Genomic DNA, 18,909 nt, shown 5'->3' with positions numbered 1-18,909 from the left:
GCAATGCCTAACGTGAGTGCTCCTTTAGTTGAACAAGTGCTGGGGTCTTTTTCACAGTCCCCAAACTATCAGTGAACAGTACTAAAATGGAAGACATTTAAATCTGGTTTTCACGAGATTGAAAGGCCTGTTTCTCTTCATTTATTTATTTTTTAAGGATAGAAACTGAGTTATGGAGCTCTGTTTATTGCCATTTGTCTTTAGAAAAGCCATGTTACCTTGTAGTCATGTCATGCACCTAATCTCTCAATGCCAAGGATAGCTTTGGTGGTTTGTTATTTTAGCACATAAGAACAAAGATAGCAGTAAGGTCTGCAGTGTTTTGCTTTCCCAACAGCCAATTTCCCTCAGCCCCAGCCTGAGGAATAGGCAGACTGCAAGCAACAGAAAGAAAAGATAAAGAGAATATCAAAAACAACTGTACCATGAAGCAGGAGAAATTTCCTTCTAAGATATCTTGGTTCTCATCTGTTAGCAAAAAGGATCTTCAGACTGAAAAGGGGACAGAAATAACTGTTACTCAGTATGAAAATGCAACACACAAAAGCTAGTTAAATTTACTGTTTTCCTTAAGAGGTTTTTGGCTGACAACTGAAGGAGGAATAAATCTGTCAGAAGTTAAGAATAATTAGCTTTTCGTTTTGAATAGTTTTGGAGAAGTGGTATATGTAAATGTCGTACGTTCTTCTTATCAGACACACATAATGTAAATTAAGGAAATTTCACCCTGAAGTAAAATCCTTACAATAGGCTTTACAGAGAGCAGCCTGTACGCTGTATGCTACAAAGCAGACTTCCAAATATTGCTGTCTTTGTGCTGAACAGAGGACAGTGTGTTCAGAGATACCTCTGTAGACATTCCAAAGAAAAGCCGTATTGAGAACAGTTCCTTTTCCTTCCTGTTCAGGAGGTGGCAGTGGAGAACCGGCAGAAGAGAGACATCAGGCTGCTGGAATTCAGGTGGTATTGCCTGAGAAGGATAAAATCAGAAGTTCACTGGCCAGGACCAGTGATGTAGTGCATAGAGAGTGAGAGCCCCTCTAGAAATGGCCGTTTTTAAAATGGCAGCGATCTAACAATGAAAAGCCAAATTAGAGGAATTAAATCACAATGAAAATGGGAGGGAAACTCTTTTGAGTGCATTTAAAGCTCCTTCTGTTGCCAATTCGTGTGGCATTTCCTTTTGTTTATATGAGATATGTCCTTGTTTAATTAGCTTATACAACACCAAATGCGTGCACAACGTGAGAGGGTAACTCATAGTATAACCACGCTTTACTTTGTTCTGTACAACAGAAGACATTACTCTGCAGTATTATTACCCCAGTGAGACCCATCTGTGCATGCATGAACTGCTACATTCAAAACACTGCCCTCAAAATGCAAACTTGTATTGGTTCCTCTTTCAAGAACTTTACAGCAGTAGATGATCCATCCTTGCAGATGCCATTCAGGAGATGTAAATCTCATTTACTTTCCTCATTGTTCGGTTACAAAATTTAAAGCAGAGGTTGATTACTTTGCCCTGAGCCTCAGGAGGCTCAGTGACAGCCAAAATCTCCTGGATTTCAGTACTTTCAGAACTGTGCTTGCTTCTTTTGATTAAAATGTATTGGTTTTGTTTTTTCTTCTCTCTAGTCAGTGCCTGAGTATGGTTGATTATTGGTTCTGCCTGTAGTTTGTGGATTTCTGCACTTCCAGGGTTTGAGTTTTACAGTGCTGGAGAGTCTATCATAGCTGTGCCTTGTTTGGGAGCTCAAGGACAGAGTAATAACAACAGGGCCTATTTAGAAGAGGCTGAACGATGGGGATGGAAGAAGAACACCAGGAACCTTGCTAAGATGTATCAGGGAAAAACGTTATTCATTTCACAAATCACTGTAACTAATGGGCAGGTGAGGGGCTGTCCCAGATTGCTGTGGCATGTATAAATTCAAGAGATAAGGGGAGCTGTAGTGTGAATAAGCTGTGGGAACCCAATGACAGTGGTACTTCCATCCCTTGACACTTTATTTTTTAAAGGGATACTTTTAGAAGGTTTGCAGTTTATACAGTAGAACACAAAAAGGCAAACAGCAACAGCAAAAAAAGCAAGTTCAAATCTGGGCTTGGAGACACATTTCCCTCATTAATAAGTCACTGGAATTTTCCTTAGGAAAGCAGGGGTCCAGAACCTAGCATCTGTGCACTTGTGTTTATTTGCATTGGTGAAGTTGTGGCCCAGCCATGGGATCGCTTCCTTTGAGCTGTGACTGCTGGCCAACAGGAACTGCCTCTGCAGCCTATGGCACATCCATACAGCATGTGAATCTGCTAAGGGCAATCAGAATGCTGTGCCCTCAGTGACTGGCAGACTGCTGCTAGGGCAAGATGTTTGCTTGCCAGTGTGTACACTGGTTTTAATTTCTGTAACACAGTGCTGGGGTCACCCTGGGCTGAGCTGACCTGATCTGTTCCCTTTTACTGCAAGGCTCATAGGCTCTGCTGAAACTTCAGCTTCTCTCAGTCTGCTTGTAGCATAATTGAGTCTTCCGAGGACTGAGAGGCTTTAACCTGATAAAAGTTCAGGGGTTGATGCTGGGAAGCCTGAATAAGCTCTAGTTCAGAGGAAATTCAGCCATAGTTCCTCTTGGTAAGAGCTGTGCCACTGTGAGAGAACTGGGCTTGTTCACAGAAGTGTTCACTTCTGCAGGCTTTGCAGTAAGTGGTGCTGCTTACACAGCCAGGCAGAAAGCAACCCACAGAAGCAATGTAACGCTTTATCAAGGAAACTCCACTGCTAAGCCTCTTTCTTTAAAACAATTTTAAGCTACTTGAAGCATGGATGTGTCTTACTGTACATACTTACTGAAATGGGTCCCCAAATAGAAGCTCTCCAACTACTGCAATACCAATAATAAAAAGCACACATTTAAACACCAGTTGTACCACAAAGTTTTATAGGAATAGACTAGGAATAGACATTCAGGCCAAGCTGCAGCTCTCATTGTGGTATTTTGACTCCTTTTTGGGAAAACACATTATAGTGAGGAACAGTAGAATTTGTCTCTTTTCCTTGCAGTATAAAGCGCAGTACAGTCTCCCAAGTGTCTGAGTAAGAAGAGAGAAGCAGTGCAGTGGCAGCAAGGAAAAGCAGACGCCACAGGTTCTTTCACATCTATATGCGTATTCATGACTGTTGAGTCAGAAGTATCTTTGTATTTTTTGGTGTTTCAGAGCAATCATTTTCTTTTCAGCCCGTTCTGTCATTCAGAGGTGTCGAAATACCTACTTGAAATAAAACTGGGAAACCAAATGCACACAGCTGGGCCAATTTTTTTTTATTCTTCTTATTTGACACTCACATTACAAAATTTAGAAACCATAGACAGTTCAGGCAAACTGTTAAAACACAGTATAAATTAGGGGTTTTTAATATATAAATTCTATACACAGGTAAGTTAGCTTGAACATGACTGACAAAAGGATTTCATAACAATCTTACCACAACTGTATAAAAAGGCATGGGAGTAGGACTGGCACTATAATCATGAATGCGGGTTAAGACATTTTCCACAACAGCTATAAAGCATAACAATGACCATGCTATTCTTGCAGTGTTTATGGGGGTACAGTATGCATTTTACCATTAACATTTTGCAATATCTATGTACAGTCACAAAATCATAACAGCCACTTTCAAGTAACCTTACTGTTTTCTGCCTGCGCAGTTGATAAAGTGTTGGTAATTGCTTTGAGGACTTCCAACAAATGTACACGGTTTGAGTATTGTGGAGGGGAAAGGGATTTCAGTTCAGCCTGAAAATGAAATAGCTTAGTTTAAAGAAAAAGCTATGGGAAAAACACAGCCCCTCATTACTACTGTTTCCACAGTCAGTACCTACCAGTCTTTTAATCCATATTTCCTTTTATCTTAGCTTACTCTTCCTTAAAAACTAATTTATTTCCATTTTTTTCCAAGCACAGTTGTAAAAAGGAATTACAGTAATAGATGAAACATAGAAGTTGCAAACTATTTGGGGTACATTTTTGAATGCACGTGTTTTCCAGGTGACCAGACACACATCTTTTAATTTCTCAGTCTGAACGTAAGGACAGTTCTGCTTACTCATTTTTAAGACTGTGAATAAACGTTTTGGGGTAATATGCTCTTAGGGTACAGGCTTAAGATAGCTGGTATTGTCACATTTCACAGAGCTTGCTAAAAAATCCCAAACTAAAATCTGATTTGTGATTCTGTGATTCTGATTTCTCACCTTCGTCTACTGATGAATACTTGCTAAAAGTGAAGAGTTCTGGAACCCAGAAGCCAATTTATTTTTCATCTGTGTTGAGTACTGGCAGTTTTATTTCATTTTACAGGCTGGCTCCTAAGGGAAGTACTTGCCTGTTGGTAAGAATCATGTCTTGAAACATGTCTAATAGCTGTGTGCTTGTATCTTTCACAAAGCTTTAAGAGTTAGGAGGATTTTACTGGAACAATTCCTTCTTCTTCAAGGTGAGGACATACTATAAGCAGTAACCCAGCTTGGGCTGTTATGAAAATACATCTCGTGTCAGCTGTCTAGATTATAGCCCCCATTTTCTCGATTCTGTGTACTCATATGCCACACATCAGGAAACGATCACACACCTAGCTGTCCCCCAAATATGGGGATTGTAGAAGCTTAATTAAATAATGAAAGCAATGATGCAATACTGACCAGTCACAGCTCACTGAGGAAGTTGCATTTCTCTAAAAGGTAGCTGGGTTCTGGGATTTTCTGGTCACAGGTCCATTAAATAGGCTGTGCACATTTCAGAATGAAGTTTACTGTACAGGTATTTAACTTACAGAACAAGCGAGTCCTGAACTTGAAGTCTTCTGCATTCAGGAAGGCCTGGGAGCAATGCTGCACTGCAGTTTTAGTCTGGGCTGGTACTTCTGGTGCCAGGAAGGAAGGGAGAAGGGACTCCTAAAGTGACAGCTCTGGTATATGAGTGCAGAGCCCATGTATGGCAGAGAACCTGAAAAATACTCCCGTGGCATTTTGCAAGAGCTGTTTATAGAGCAAAATGCCAATTCTGTGGAGGGAAAGGCATCAAGGGGAGAGATGGCAGTCCAAGCCACTCCGAATGTACAGCATTACAGTCTGAGTTTGGCCACAGTGCAAGGCAAGGGATCTAGACAAGTTATCCATAGCTAGCTTTATTCTGTAACCGAGGTTATAGCCTGAGTTTCAGTGTCTTGCACCTCTGCAGAGGGTATGAAATGCCACCCGTACAAGCTATTAACTTCTAATATATATCTTGCATAGTATACAAATGCAGAATGTGATGCCTTCTGTGCGCACTGACAATGTAGCTGATATTTTTTGCATATCTGAAAATATGCAAAAAGAACTGTAGAAGAAATAAATACAAAACAGGTCTGCCTCCAGGTCTGTTCCACTGGAAAAAAAAAAGGAACTTGTTTGTTGCCATCCCTGCTCAGCTCAGGGATTACAGAGCAGCTAAAGTTGATTATAAAGAAAGGGACTCCCCAAGGCAGCGTGCTTCCTTTCCAACATGCCCAGTGTTAAAGTACTGGTACAGCTTGGTGCACGCATCACTGCATGCCACTGTATTCTCTCCTGCCTTGGCCTGCCCAGCTGCCATTGATGTTAATAGGAATAGCACATACACAGTTATCTTTTTCCACTCTGCTGCCATGCTGTGAAATACAAAAGTTAACAACCATCAAGGTGTTACTCACAATTTTTTAGTACTTATTTTATCAAGCTGCTTGGATCTTAAAATCTCTGTCAATGAAGTAACAAATTCTCCACTGTTTTCCAGCCCTCTAAAGGAACTTTCAGTTCCAAGAATTTTCTTGTAATTATTCTGTTGGATGGAGGATGAAATACATTTTGCCTCGGGTGAATTTCCAATCATGTCCTACCTTTCCAAAGCACTGTATCCCAGTTTCACAAACCTCAGGGCTTGGACAGGAATTTGCACAACAGTTTGTACTGGACCATCTATCACTGCTGCACCCCATCATTGTATGCACTGCTGTATGGATACCAGGTATGCTGATGCTGTTCCCCAGACACAATTCAGTAATTCCCTGCACCAAATACTGAGGTAATCTCATTCAACAGATAACATTAACAAAAAAGAAAGGAATGTTTTTGGCCCACAGTTGAGCCTTTGAGAAGGGAGCAAGGAGAGTTGCCATGCTTCCTCACCTCTTCCTAACCCTATTCTGCAGGTGCAACAATGGAAATACTCAGTTTACAATCCAAGGGGTTTTAATTTCTGATCAAAGACACTCCTGAGACAGTAAGGCTGATTTCTACTGCTTTAAAAAGAAAAAAGGATTCAAAACCAGAAGGCCAAATTCTGCTCTCAGATGTGAATTAATTCTCTGGATCAAATTCCTTGAATTTGCTTCTGCAACGCCAGCAACGTCAGAGAAGACATTTGCCAAGGCTGGATTTTCACCCTGTTAAGTGCACCTGCCCATCTGAGAGTCGGAACTGGCCCTAACAAAAGGCCAAGGACTATTCAAGTTGCCAATGTAATTTAATTCCTATGAATAACCTGGAGCAGTGCTACAGTTACAGTACTGCTCCAAAACCCATCAAAATCAATCAGAGTTTTTCCCCTGGCACATCACTGAGCTTGAGTTAGGTCTCTATAAAACACTGTCATTATTAGGCCAGATACTGTAAGCAAAACAGTATCTTTTCTACTGATAACTCCAGTATCTTTTCTTTTTGATAACTCCAACTATATATTCAGTAATCTGAATGGTGTTCTAAGCTGGATTTACCATCGTGCAAACCAGTGCTCGTGTGCTTTAAGAAAAGGTGCATAAACTATTGCAATAAAACATGACAAACTGACCACGGTATCAGTAATGGGCTGGCTTAATTGTAAGCAGGTGATTATCTTATCAATACTGACCCCATCATAACATATTCCCAAGCTAAAGAAAACATCTCTACGCCTGAACTAATTCGAAGTGCCTTAGCAGCCGTGTCTGCACTGTGTTGATCCCAGCACTGCTGAGATCACAGTTTGATTCCAGACCTGCACGTCCTCTATCCGTGTGGGCAGCTCCCAGCAGTCGTACAGCAGGACTGCCACCTGCCTAGCAGAGGGATAAGGATGTACTGTGCAAGTGCACCCTGCTGCGTGGGGTTCTTCTGGGTGAGACTCCACGAGTTCTCTACCTTCCAAATTCAGTCATGGCCAGGAGATCTATGTTTAATTATCTACCCACCTTTAATGAGGTGATGTGATTGATGCTGACGTGAAATTGAGAGCGAGTCTAAACGATTAACTGTCTTTTGGAAGGCACTGAGCAAGTTCCTCCGCTGACTTCAACACAAGCTGAAGGCACACAACTCGTATTTCGATGAGCTTTGGATCTAGCCCTATGTTGCAGAATGGCACTCTCAAAAAATGAAATACAGGACTTGTGCTGCACTCTGATTACACAAGAGGAGGTGCAGAAATGATTTAATATCTTTAGGTCTTTTCAAATATTGCTGTATAGGCAGAAGCTAAGTTAATGCTTCTGAAAGACTGTATCATCTCACTGGCTTACTGTGTTAACACCCTAGGATGATCTGGGGCTTCTGAAAGTCCCAGCTCTAGTTTTGCTCTGTTCTCTGCTGCATTAGCTCATGCAGTTATCAGGGAGGCAAATTCACCAAAAAATAGTGGTGGAAAGCCATGGCATAACTAACTGCAACTTGTCTTCATGTTAGTCCAATGACTACATGCCTTACAGTTATTTTGCAAGGTGCAAGCAGCATTTCTGGAGATCATACACTGTTCTGTGTACTGGCATCAATATGCCATGCACCTCTGTGAAGCATTAATTGCTTTAATATCCACCAAGAGATGAGGATGTTTAGCACCTTCAAAAAAAACCCCTTTTAAATGTGGGATTATATAAAGGCTTAAGGACGATCTGGTGCTTCTGAAAGTCCCACTAAGCCCTTAATACCTTCCTAAATCTAACTTCAATGCTTCCATTTTAAGTACTGGGGATTGAAAATTTTGGACCGTGAATGTAATTTAGTTTGCAGCAGTGATAAATGCTATGAGTCCAAATTTTAACTCACAAAATTGCCTGAATTCACGGAAGGTACCCGAGGCTGTAAAATATCACAAGAAATGGAAATTTGATTCATCTTTGGGTGTTTTCACCTCAGCTGTACCGGCCTCTATTGATCATTGGAAAATGATCATTTGCACTTTAAAAAGTAGTTTTAGGGAAGGGCCCATCCACCCACAGTGGGTTTCAGACAACTAAAAAACCCGTTCTGCCATGAAGTCATGCTGTGCATGTGCAATGCAGACATTACAATAAACAACAACAACAACAAAAACCCATTTAGCAAACACATGTAAGCACTGCCATTGTTTATGGATATGTTTATGGTTATTGCTCTGGATTTGGTTGGAATTAAACAATTTTTTAATGGCATCATTTTGGAAATGGTTCTGCTGGAAGCAATGGCCGTGTGTGTATGTTTCCCTGTATAGCTCTCAGCTCATGGACAAAAATTAACAAACAGTATATCAACAGTATCACCGGAAGCATTGCTCCCTGGCTGGAAGGATGCCATCCCATCCTCACACTTAGTTCTTCCATAAAGAGCCCGAGTACAGACATGACATTTTTATGTTCCCCCTGCTTGAACTTGTGTGCTGGTAGATAAATGAAGAGGAGAATCAGCGCTCTCCATCACATCCCTGTGAATGCACATCTAGAAGAAGCTGTCCTGGACAGCTCAGCCAGCTGCAAGAGTGGATGCCACGTGGCCATGATCCAGATTGCACAGGTTGCCACAGATCAAAACCCAACCTAAGAACTGCACCGGAGATACCAAGCGTTAGCATATGACACAGAACATGTCTCAGGCCACTGTTCTCGGGGTCAGCTCAGCTGCCTGGACTGCCCTCAACTACTGCCTCACCAACGCCTCGTATTGCAACACCTCACTCAGGCATGGACAACCTTTGTGAGGTCTGGCAGTAGGCAGGAGCAGTTTCAGCTTTCTGTCTAAAAGCGCAGGCCAGTACAGCCAGCTTTTATGATTAGCTTCAGTTTTCCAAATCCTATGGCCATTTGGAATCACTCTAAATTGAAATAAAGCAGTTAATGATTTCAAAGAAAGCTTTATGTCCTGCTATTGTAGACAGAGTGGAACATCTGAAAGGTCAGCATCAAGTCAGTAATAAAGCAAAGTATCACAGGGCATTAGGTTTCAGCTAAGCTTTTTGAGGTTTTTTGGGGGGCAAGTGGGAACAGCCCTTCCACATACATACAGTCCTTCCACACACAAACTCTTCTGGCTTTTGACTCTAACATCCACATAGTTCATTATCACATATTATATATGTTAAAGTAGCACCATGATCACTATACAAATTTAAAAAGAAGACGTAGTCCCTGCTTGCTATTACCTGTAAGGAAGTGGTAGGTACTGTTTAGAACCTAAAAACTAAAGAGGAAGAAAATGGTTATCTGCTAACGAATGACAGATTTTGCACTTGAGTGCATTCATTCTAGCCTGAAACCCTTTGTCTTTTTAAAGAAATTACCCTCCCTCTTATAGAGCAATTATTTCTTCCTTCCTATCCTCTTAGTATCAAATTGCAAAATAAACAGTACTGTATAATACTGTACAATAATGCAGTATCCTTTTTCTTTAAGTGTGATGAAGCCCTCTAAAGGATGCACCTCAGCAGGAACGAAATTATGGAATAGGCTACACACATTAAATAGAGGTAAACTGAGTCCATCTTCTTCAGTTCAGCTTTAGATGTTGGGTGTAGGGGGTCCTTAAGGACTATCACATACAACCTCCTCAGATCTGCCAACATTCACAGTAAGAAAAACAACAGCAGAGGCAGGAATAGTAACTAAGCAATAGTCATACTTCAGATTGTTCTCTGTAAAAATGCACGGGATTTGCACAGCTCTCCCATGCTGATGTGATCTGTATGTGACATACATGGGTATCTATGAGCGACTGATGTCATTTTCATCCACTGGAAGCTTATACCTGTAGCAGTCAGTGCTTTGTTCAACAAGGCTGGGGGACTGCTAATGTTAGATTAAGTAGTTCTTTCTTCATTCAGCAATTAACCAGATTGCTGCTGTGTCTGATTTGATTTTATAATCCTCAGAGGGTTTAAAGAGCTGCTGTCTGAAGCACCTGCTTCTGAAATATTTATGTCTATATATATATTTTTTTCCCTTTGCAGTACCATGGTTCTCCATGCTCCTGATTTTCTTCTATTTTCCTTCAGAGGCAAAAGTTACAGTGATCCTGACGCAGTTTGGGCACAGCCACAAATAATCTGTTTGTCCTTCCTCTCTGTCTCAGAGTTAGAAAAGCGTCCTTGTGCACAGTTCTGTTGATTTCAGTGGATGAATCCAGTTCATCCATCACGTTAGGCAGTCAAAAAAAAAAAGAAAAACAAAACAAAACAAAAAAGGCTAACAAAATAACCCAAAAAAAGAATTTGTCTAAATCCCAAACAGGCATCTTTGGAATCAGTAGTGCAAAATGTTTGCGGATTTCTTTTCTTTGACCTACTGCAGTGATCTCTTTATCTTCAAGTCTTTCCTAAAATAGTGGATCTGTAAATTTAAAACATAAGAACAATGAATAAGTAGTAATTATAAAGGGTGATGTTTTTTTTTGTTTCCTTTCGTTTTTACATCACTGTCTTCAGATTCTCATTTACACCAAACCATGTTACATCTCTTATAAGAGACACAGACTGTAGGAGGATTCCATTAAACTCGGAGACCTCTACTGCAGGGCTAAAGCACTGCAGAAATGCACAAGTGGAGAACAATGTCCTTCAAATGGTGGATAATTTGAGATTAAGATTAGCTTTTATCAGGGCAGCTCCAGCTCTGTCAATTAGTCATAAATGGAAAAGACCTCCATCAGAGGTCATGCTTGCAATGCCAGCACTTTACAGGCTCTGCCTATCCACACAGCATTTGAAGGTACTTTAGAATTGAGCTGATAAAATGAGAGGTTACCTTAAGGATTTCCATCTGTCTTTCTCTGTCTGGTTTTCCGGACTTTCACTTTCATAAGAAGCCAGATATAAACCTGGAAAAGTTAAAAATATGTTGTTTCAACAGAAACAGTAAATCCCTTTGTGTCTGTGTTCATGTATGTCCTATCCTGTAACAAAGTAAGGACAGCTTGTTATAAGTTCGTGGCTCACCACACTGCTGGCAACCAGCAGGACGCTGCTGCTTAGTTCACATTTCTATCTCTGGAAATCTGTTAGGTTAGCTTTGATGGAAGAGGAGCCCAGAGTTAATATATGCTGGCATGACCTGCTTTTATTAATACCAAACAGTTAAATGATCTCCATAAAAAATGAGAGATTTGATATTGTGGCAAATAAACTTTTTACATTCAAGACTATTCCCATCATTTAACACAACTTAATCTTCCTCAATCTCTTCAAGGCCTGACAGGACATGGTATCTTAAATGAATACAGAACAGCCTCAAGATAAGAATGAGTTACAGAAACCAGAGACGGAACACAGTAGAAGAAAATAAACAGGTCTCTTTTTCTGCAAAACTTTGCCATGAGGGTGTATTTTATGATACCAACATGCACCCAGGCTGTACAGCTTCCTGGTGGTGCACTGATGTCTCACTGTTTAAAAAAAAATAATAAAATTAAGTGAGCTATAACTTGCATGCATATGTATTTCGTCATTTGACTGTTTGGTGATGCTTAATTCTTTAATACTGCCACCATCTCAGTATTGAAGTTTGTGCTATAATTCAAGCCCATTTTAACATTAAACTGTTGGGCCACTGCTCCTACATGCTGTGATGGGCCTACAGATGTATAGCAGTATGTCACATACCAGTGCAGCATCTGTCTAATACATTCTCCTGTCTTTTACTCAGGGTGATTCTGCTCACCACTATCCCCATGGGCAGCAGGGGAGGCCTGCTCTGGCTTCTACAAAGGACATCTACCAAAAACAGTGCAAATGTGGCAGAGGATATGAGAAAGAAAATATGAAAACAATTAGTGGGTTGAGGTCACCCTTTGTTGGTTCACCAGCCTGAAATCTGCACTATTAAATACCACTTGTGACTTGACTTTCACTTCATATCCCTTCAGAGCCTAAATACAGAACACATGCCTCCATGCTGTCTCCTTTCAATACATATTACTTCAATCACATTCATTATTCCATTTTGGCAGCTGTTTCTCTTAGTATTTAGGTAGGATTTTTGAGGCAGCATTTACTGTTCTGTAGTAGTCTTTGAAAAGCTGTCTGGTGTGATTAACTTGGATCAGTATAGAAAACTGTCTAAAGAATCAAGGAAAAAGAAACCCAACCCAGTACGGCCTATGGGAACATAGCTGTAGACAGTTTCTGTGCATGACAACACACCAAGAAGCAACCAACATGAAACAGTATGAAATGACACAGCCTGTTGTGCTGGGCAGCAGATTGAAAGAAGAAAAGAGAAGACACATAGAACTAAAAGTTAAACCAGAAAAACAATTTCAGAACAGCTTTTTTTATAGCTGCAGCTTAAGTTAGTCACTAGAAAATATTCTTCTTAAAAAATCGTTTCTGTAAATATTTTTCTGCTGCAGTGAAGGAGGTCAGCTGAATGACCATAGCCTGAAGCTGTGTTCACTGAATAGATGACAGTGTTGGTTTGCAGAAGAGATGAGTCCTGGCTCCATCAATCACTGCACGAATTTGGCTAAGGGACAGCTGACATTCAGAGCAACCCACAACATGGTTCTATGGCCTCTTTTCTTGATTTCAAAAACAGGGCTACCACGACAGCTTCCTAGATAGCAGTGCCTTTTGGACAAGCTATGGAGTAGAGAAAAATAATCAGACAGCAGCTTCATGAGGTAGAAGGCTTTATCTGCAAAAGCATGTTGGTAGTCTGAGGATAATAAACAAGCTGCATGACAGGAAAGCTAGGAAGGAAATGGGACTGGTCAGTGAGAGAGATCACCCGAGATGGGTCAAGATGTTAATTGGTAGTGATAAAGAGACATTTTTTCAGTGATTAGAGGTTGTACAGTCTTACCATCTTCAGTAAAAATGGGAGCAGTGTGCAGGTAGTGGATTATGTTAGCATCTTGTTCAAAGGGACATTCCACTTGCTTCCATGTTATAAATTCTCCTACTTGCTTAGCCAGTTCCAGGAATTTCTGTAAACATAAACCCATTCCATTCAGATACAGTTCCACTTTCTCACTCAAACAACCACATCCAAGCAGCAGATCAGGACGTAGGGTTCCTGACCACAAGGACATTGGGAGAAAGGAGTCTCGGATCTTTTAGATTGGTAGATTTTCTCTGCTCGTTTGCTGGGGAAAGAAGGAAGAAAGGGTGTGCTCCACTCCTCCTTGCAAGTAGTCTCAGTTTGTATTTAAGTGAAAATGTATCCACGAACAAAGCTATGGGCATAAACTTTGAGGGACCAGAATTAGACACGTTACCTAAGGTGGAGGGACTCCAATTCCTCACAACTCTTTAGGCCTTCTAACAGTAAATACACATGGCAAAAAAGTTCTGATATAACTCGAGGGGATGCTAGGCTCTATCTTATGCATTGCTCACTATCTCACAGTGGCCCCAGCAAAAGGACAAACGTAATGCACCTGACCAAAGAGATGCTGAAGAGCTGATTTACAAAGAATCTGAGAGCCAAAGAACTGTTTTCTCATTGACATGGGGCAGCTCGTTCGAAAGCACTTCATCTCTATCCCCATCAGAACGCAAGAACACAGCAACTGCAGCGCACAGCACAATGTAAGAATGTGAGTGCCTACACACAGCCACCAGCAACAAACTGCATGAATGTAAACCACCTTCCCCAGCACAGAACTGCAACCACTCAGGATATGTAGCCACCCAGGGCCAGGCTGTGGGAGGGTATTCTGCTTTCGTTGATAGAAATTCTTCTGTGTAAAATTTAGAGCAACAGATTATACAATCAAATCCTTACATCAACAGCGTGGCAGACTGCACTGTAATTCTGCTTCTGTATTCTAATTTTTGTCTATTGACCGCAACCAATTTATGTCTTACTTTGCCAAGTCTTTTTATTAAAAAAAGTTATTACAAAACAGATACAATGAATTATAAAACATTTCACACTGATTTATCTACATGTGCACCTTTTCCCTTGTTTTCTGAAAGTCATCCTCCCCTCCAAGCCATAAATATAATCATGCATATTGCTGACATTGTATTTCCAGCAGCCAACCTGCGTGAAGCAAGTCAGAACGGTCTGTTTGCAATGTCTGTACAAAACGTATACATTATTTCTTTCAGAAAACATTCTGAGATTGGTTTAACCTTCAAGCAGTCACTTGAGATTGTCCCTTTTGGCATATTCAGCCTTTGTTGGGCTGCACTGAAATTGCAGGCACACAATCTTAGTGCTATCAGAATGAGATAAAAACATTTTTCAGATCTTACTTCAAAGTTGACGTGTCCATTTGGAAGGCGATTAGCACATCCTTCATTCAAAAAATAAATGTCTTTGATCAATAGGCTGAAGAAAGGGATCACAATCTGTGAAGAGAAATGGCATAACTATTATCTTTCCAGTTCAGTATTTTCTCTGCATGAAAGAAGAACTCAGTCAGGAGAGAAGAGAAAAAATAAGTATTTACTTTTCCCTGTTTTGGGAACTTAAAAAGCAGTAGAGTGAGAAGCAAGCAAAAGGGCAGCAGGATAAAGGGACATCCTCAGCCATCAGGAGAACACTGAAAGGAGCATGAACTGAAAGCAAGAGTCACTGAGCAGACAGCCATGACTATGAAAATACTGATAACTCAGTTTATTAACTTTCTGTACATCCACAGCATCACTGTCTGACGACAAGATCAGACAGCGAAGAACGAACAAACAAACAAAAAGCTACACAACCCTTCCTTTCTCTGCTGGGTCTTTACAAGCAAAGCTGTTGCCTACACAAATTGAGCAATGTAAAGGCAGCTGAGAACCAAAGAACCACTGCTGTCTCTGAACAAGGAAAATGATCTCATGAAGTCAAAAGATACTCATGGAGAGCTGGAGCCAGGCCCTGATCCCCAGCTAGAAATTACTGCCAGGTTCTGTGTATTTTTTTGCAGGCAGATACAAGCTTGTTCTGCCCTGCTCTGCACTACTGGGGGCCGGGTCACATCAACTAAGAGCCTTGCTGGGAAGGAAGGTATATGAATGTGGGCTATGTGCCATGCTAATACAGCTACAAAGCCACCAGCCAGCTCGGAGCGTGGGCAGAGCTTGTTCTCATCTGCATCCAAAAGGAAGCAAAGACATTCCCTAGAATACAAATTCTCCACACATTTCCAAGGGATTTCTGTCTTTGGGTCAGTATTTATTTCCCTAATAAAAATATGCTGCACTGCATGCTTTGTTTTCCGAGTTTCTGTAGTAAAAGCAACAAAAGTGGATACAGTTACATTTCAGCATTGGCTTCAATCCAGAGTCTTTGCTGGCATAAAGTCTGGGTTAGCGCCAGAAACTCAAATTTCACTCCCTTTTGATTCTCCCCAAACCATCCAACCCACCCACATGCTGAAGGACAATTGCCTCCTGCAGAAAGAAGAAAGCTAATGAGCTCAGACATGTTCTTCCTCCAAAGCATCACATGGCAACGACACACAGCGCTGCCCTGCACATCCTCCCAGCGTTCCAAAGCCAATCAGAGCAATGCCATTAACACTGTGCAGGGTGTCCCAGCGGAACGACTTAATTTTGGATGTGGCAGAGGTCAGCTGACTGCATAGATAAAACCAGACGGTTCCTAACAAGCACACCAAATTCTGCATGAAATGTCCTCCCTCCTTCGTCGCCTGTTCTCTCACCCTGCACTTGGGCAGGTTTCTTTCTGCACTCCCAGCAGAGCACCTTGTGTCCCAGGGAGATGGGTGAAGCCTGCATCTTCGCATGTGCTTCTGTGGTGGGAAGAGGGGCAGAGGGGACTGGGATCTCAAACTGTTATAAGCACAAGTCAATCTGAAGCAAAGTATTTTCTTCAATGAGAGAGCTTTGCTGCAAACATTTTCTATTAAAAAAAAATGATCATGTGTCTTTAATTTTATTCAACGTCAATAAAATAAATAATGAATAATATGGCTTACAGTAGGCAACAAAATTCCTTAATTCCTACAGCATGAATTACAAGATCTGCTGTCTCCATAAGATGCCCAGCATGACCAACTACCAAGTCAAATGCTTCAGCTTTTTCTTGAACATAATGTTATGTTCAGAAGGTAAACAGAATATGTTTCTTTTCCTATGTAAAATAGATTCCTTTCAATTTAATAATCTCCCTGCTCTCCCTTAACCAGCTAGGGCTAGAGATATGTCAGAGATTGCAAACAACTGCAGGAAATTAAACAACAGAGCTGCTGACTTCAATATATATGATGGCTGCAGAAGAATTAAACTGCAGAAGGATCTCAGACTGATAGGTCCTTGCTGCATTGTGTAAAAGTTAAAAGGGTTTCTCCACTGCTAAAGAACATCCAAAGCCATCGTCTCTTCTTGAGATGTGCTCTTCAGAACAACTCAGCACTCCCTTCGCAGCTGAGTCAGCCTGCGACCAGCTGCTGATCTCATTTCACTGTAACTGCTGTGAGATTCCATTAGCTTCAGCAGATTTACATCAAATTCACAGGGATGTGAGATCAGCATTTGCTCTCGCTCCTCCAGTGAGAGAACATCTAATTCTGTATTATGCTTGTTCATGCAGTATGTACCTTAGCCACGCTGTGTAGAGATCACCCATTTATGACTATGTGCAATGTTAAAAAGAAACTCTCTTTCACAAAACAAAACAAGGGAACAGAATGGAGAAATAAGAAAATAAACAAGAAGTATGCAGGCACAAAACAGTAGGATGCTGCACTAACATCTCATGAATCTGATCAGAACGCTATGTATCTGCCACAGACAGTGGTGATTCAATTCTTGCTCAGCAGGATGGCAACAAATGAAATGAAAACATAACAGGACAGACTTTCACTCCAAATTTGCTGCAATGGGTTCAGACCACACTCTTTTGCATGACTTGCAGTAAATCATCTTTCTCTAATGTAAGCAGAGAACCACCTCATCACCTCTGAGTGCTGTGCCCTTTGCTCTGTATCTCAAATCACAGGCCGTACAATAAAGGCTTGTCTGCACAGAGAAGCTGCCTGGCATGGCTGCAACAAAGCACAGCTCCACCTGGGCCTGCCAGGCTGATGCTCCATGCCAAAATAAAAGTCATTTTACTCTGGAATACCTTTTCCTCTGGTTTATCAATCTAAACAATGTGACCTTTCAAGAGGCACAGAGATGCTTGCCACAAAGTCATCCATTCTAAGTGCTCTGCCTGCCCTGGCTTCCTGACAGCAAGTTCACAAAAGCCCTCTGATCCATTTCAAACCCCTTTCAGCTGCAGATTTACATTTCCATTGCATTTAGCAGTGAAACCTTGCACTGGTGCCCATGAAAAAGGGGACAGCAGAGCTTCAGTGACATTTTCGGTAGAGATGCACACCACTGATTTGCAGGTACACGAGATGTGGTCACACCTACCTTCTCCCTATTGCTGTGTGCAGTGAGGGACCTGTGAGCAGCCCCCCGCAATGCCGTTCTGTAGTTATAGAAGTTACCAGTGGGGTCCATCTGGTGCTAGATATACAAAAGACAACAGATTGGTTAGAAAGCAGCCTGAGTCCTCTGAAGACAGCTTTGCCCTTAGTTGTAGCAAAACTTGAACAGAGCCAAGCCTACATGTTCAAAAATACACATAGAAGCCGATGAACCACAAGCAAACAACACTGGCATCAGCTTGAGAACTGCTGCTTGTGTATCAGCCCATCCTCCCCAAGCCACTCGTCGCTTCCTTTTAGATTTTGAATATCTTTTTGCATGTAACATTCAAGTGCTCTGCTACCCTCTGCACACCAGCAGCTTCACACTTTCTTCACCATCCTTTAGCAACTTCGGCCGGAATCCAAACCTCTGCCAGTGAAATGTGTCTACAAACATCTCATACCTGGATAACAACGTGGAAATTCACAAACATACAAAAATAAATAGATAAATAACTCAAGCAGCATGTCTTTATTGATGTACTTACTTCAAGAATGAAAAATTTGGCTGTTTTTACTTTTGACCAAGTCTTCTTTAACCGGGAAACAGGACTCATGTTCATTCCAGCTATGAGGGAAGAAGAAGGAAAAAAAAAAAAGCCATGGATGAGGCTCACACTTCCCCTTTTCCTTTTGCTACAGCCAGTGGAGACATCTGGTTAGGAGCTGTACTCACAAATGATTGCCATCAGTGAATTAAAGTTCCCTATGTTAAAGCACTCTCGGGCGACATCAATGAAGAATTCAATGACTTGTGCTCGCTGTTTCTTTTTTGCAGGCTGTAAATTAAAACAAGCGTTTGTAATGAGCATACACAGAACTGGAGGGCAGAGCAGGCTGAGTGATAGCTTGTGTTCTAAATCCACATTTTAACTAGACTGGAATCACCCCACCTTCCCAGAGAAGATCTTCAGATGGCAATGCTTTCCAATCACAAGTTATGTAGGATATCCCACTACAATTCCTCCCTTCAAAGGAGAAAACATTCACTTCATTTTGATGGGGCCAAGTGAACTAAACCCAAATCTGCCAAGTTTAAAATCACAACAAACACAGCTCCAGTAATGGGCAGCAGGACAAAGAGCTATGCAATGGGAATTCACATGCACAGCAGAGCTTCAGGATGACAGATAACAAATACTGCTCCACTAGAATCATTTCCAGCAGAAATCTCACAGGATAATTCAATTTTTCCTCTTTTTCTCCCTGCAGGGTTCATTATTCCACACTGTGC

General features: G+C 41.3%; 1 protein-coding gene across 2 annotated transcripts in view; it reads right to left on the bottom strand.

Annotated features, from left to right (window-relative positions):
* Positions 1 to 3,129: 3,129 nt before the first annotated feature.
* RASGEF1C (RasGEF domain family member 1C) overlaps positions 3,130 to 18,909 on the bottom strand; it is a 71,447-nt gene continuing 55,667 nt past the window's right edge. For both annotated transcript variants that reach the window (XM_048960214.1, XM_048960213.1), the window contains 7 exons: positions 18,352 to 18,454; positions 18,164 to 18,243; positions 17,617 to 17,712; positions 14,500 to 14,595; positions 13,100 to 13,223; positions 11,045 to 11,117; positions 3,130 to 10,630 (listed from right to left, as the gene is read on the bottom strand). In XM_048960214.1, the coding sequence (XP_048816171.1) occupies positions 10,606 to 10,630; positions 11,045 to 11,117; positions 13,100 to 13,223; positions 14,500 to 14,595; positions 17,617 to 17,712; positions 18,164 to 18,243; positions 18,352 to 18,454 (597 nt within the window). In that variant the 3' untranslated portion in view covers positions 3,130 to 10,605. The remainder of the gene's footprint in view (positions 10,631 to 11,044; positions 11,118 to 13,099; positions 13,224 to 14,499; positions 14,596 to 17,616; positions 17,713 to 18,163; positions 18,244 to 18,351; positions 18,455 to 18,909) is intronic.

The sequence above is a fragment of the Lagopus muta genome, chromosome 14 (assembly GCF_023343835.1).
Source record: "Lagopus muta isolate bLagMut1 chromosome 14, bLagMut1 primary, whole genome shotgun sequence".
Classification (NCBI taxonomy): domain Eukaryota; kingdom Metazoa; phylum Chordata; class Aves; order Galliformes; family Phasianidae; genus Lagopus; species Lagopus muta.
The sequence above is the reverse complement of the archived record's forward strand: the minus strand, read 5'-3'. Positions and strand labels throughout refer to the sequence as shown.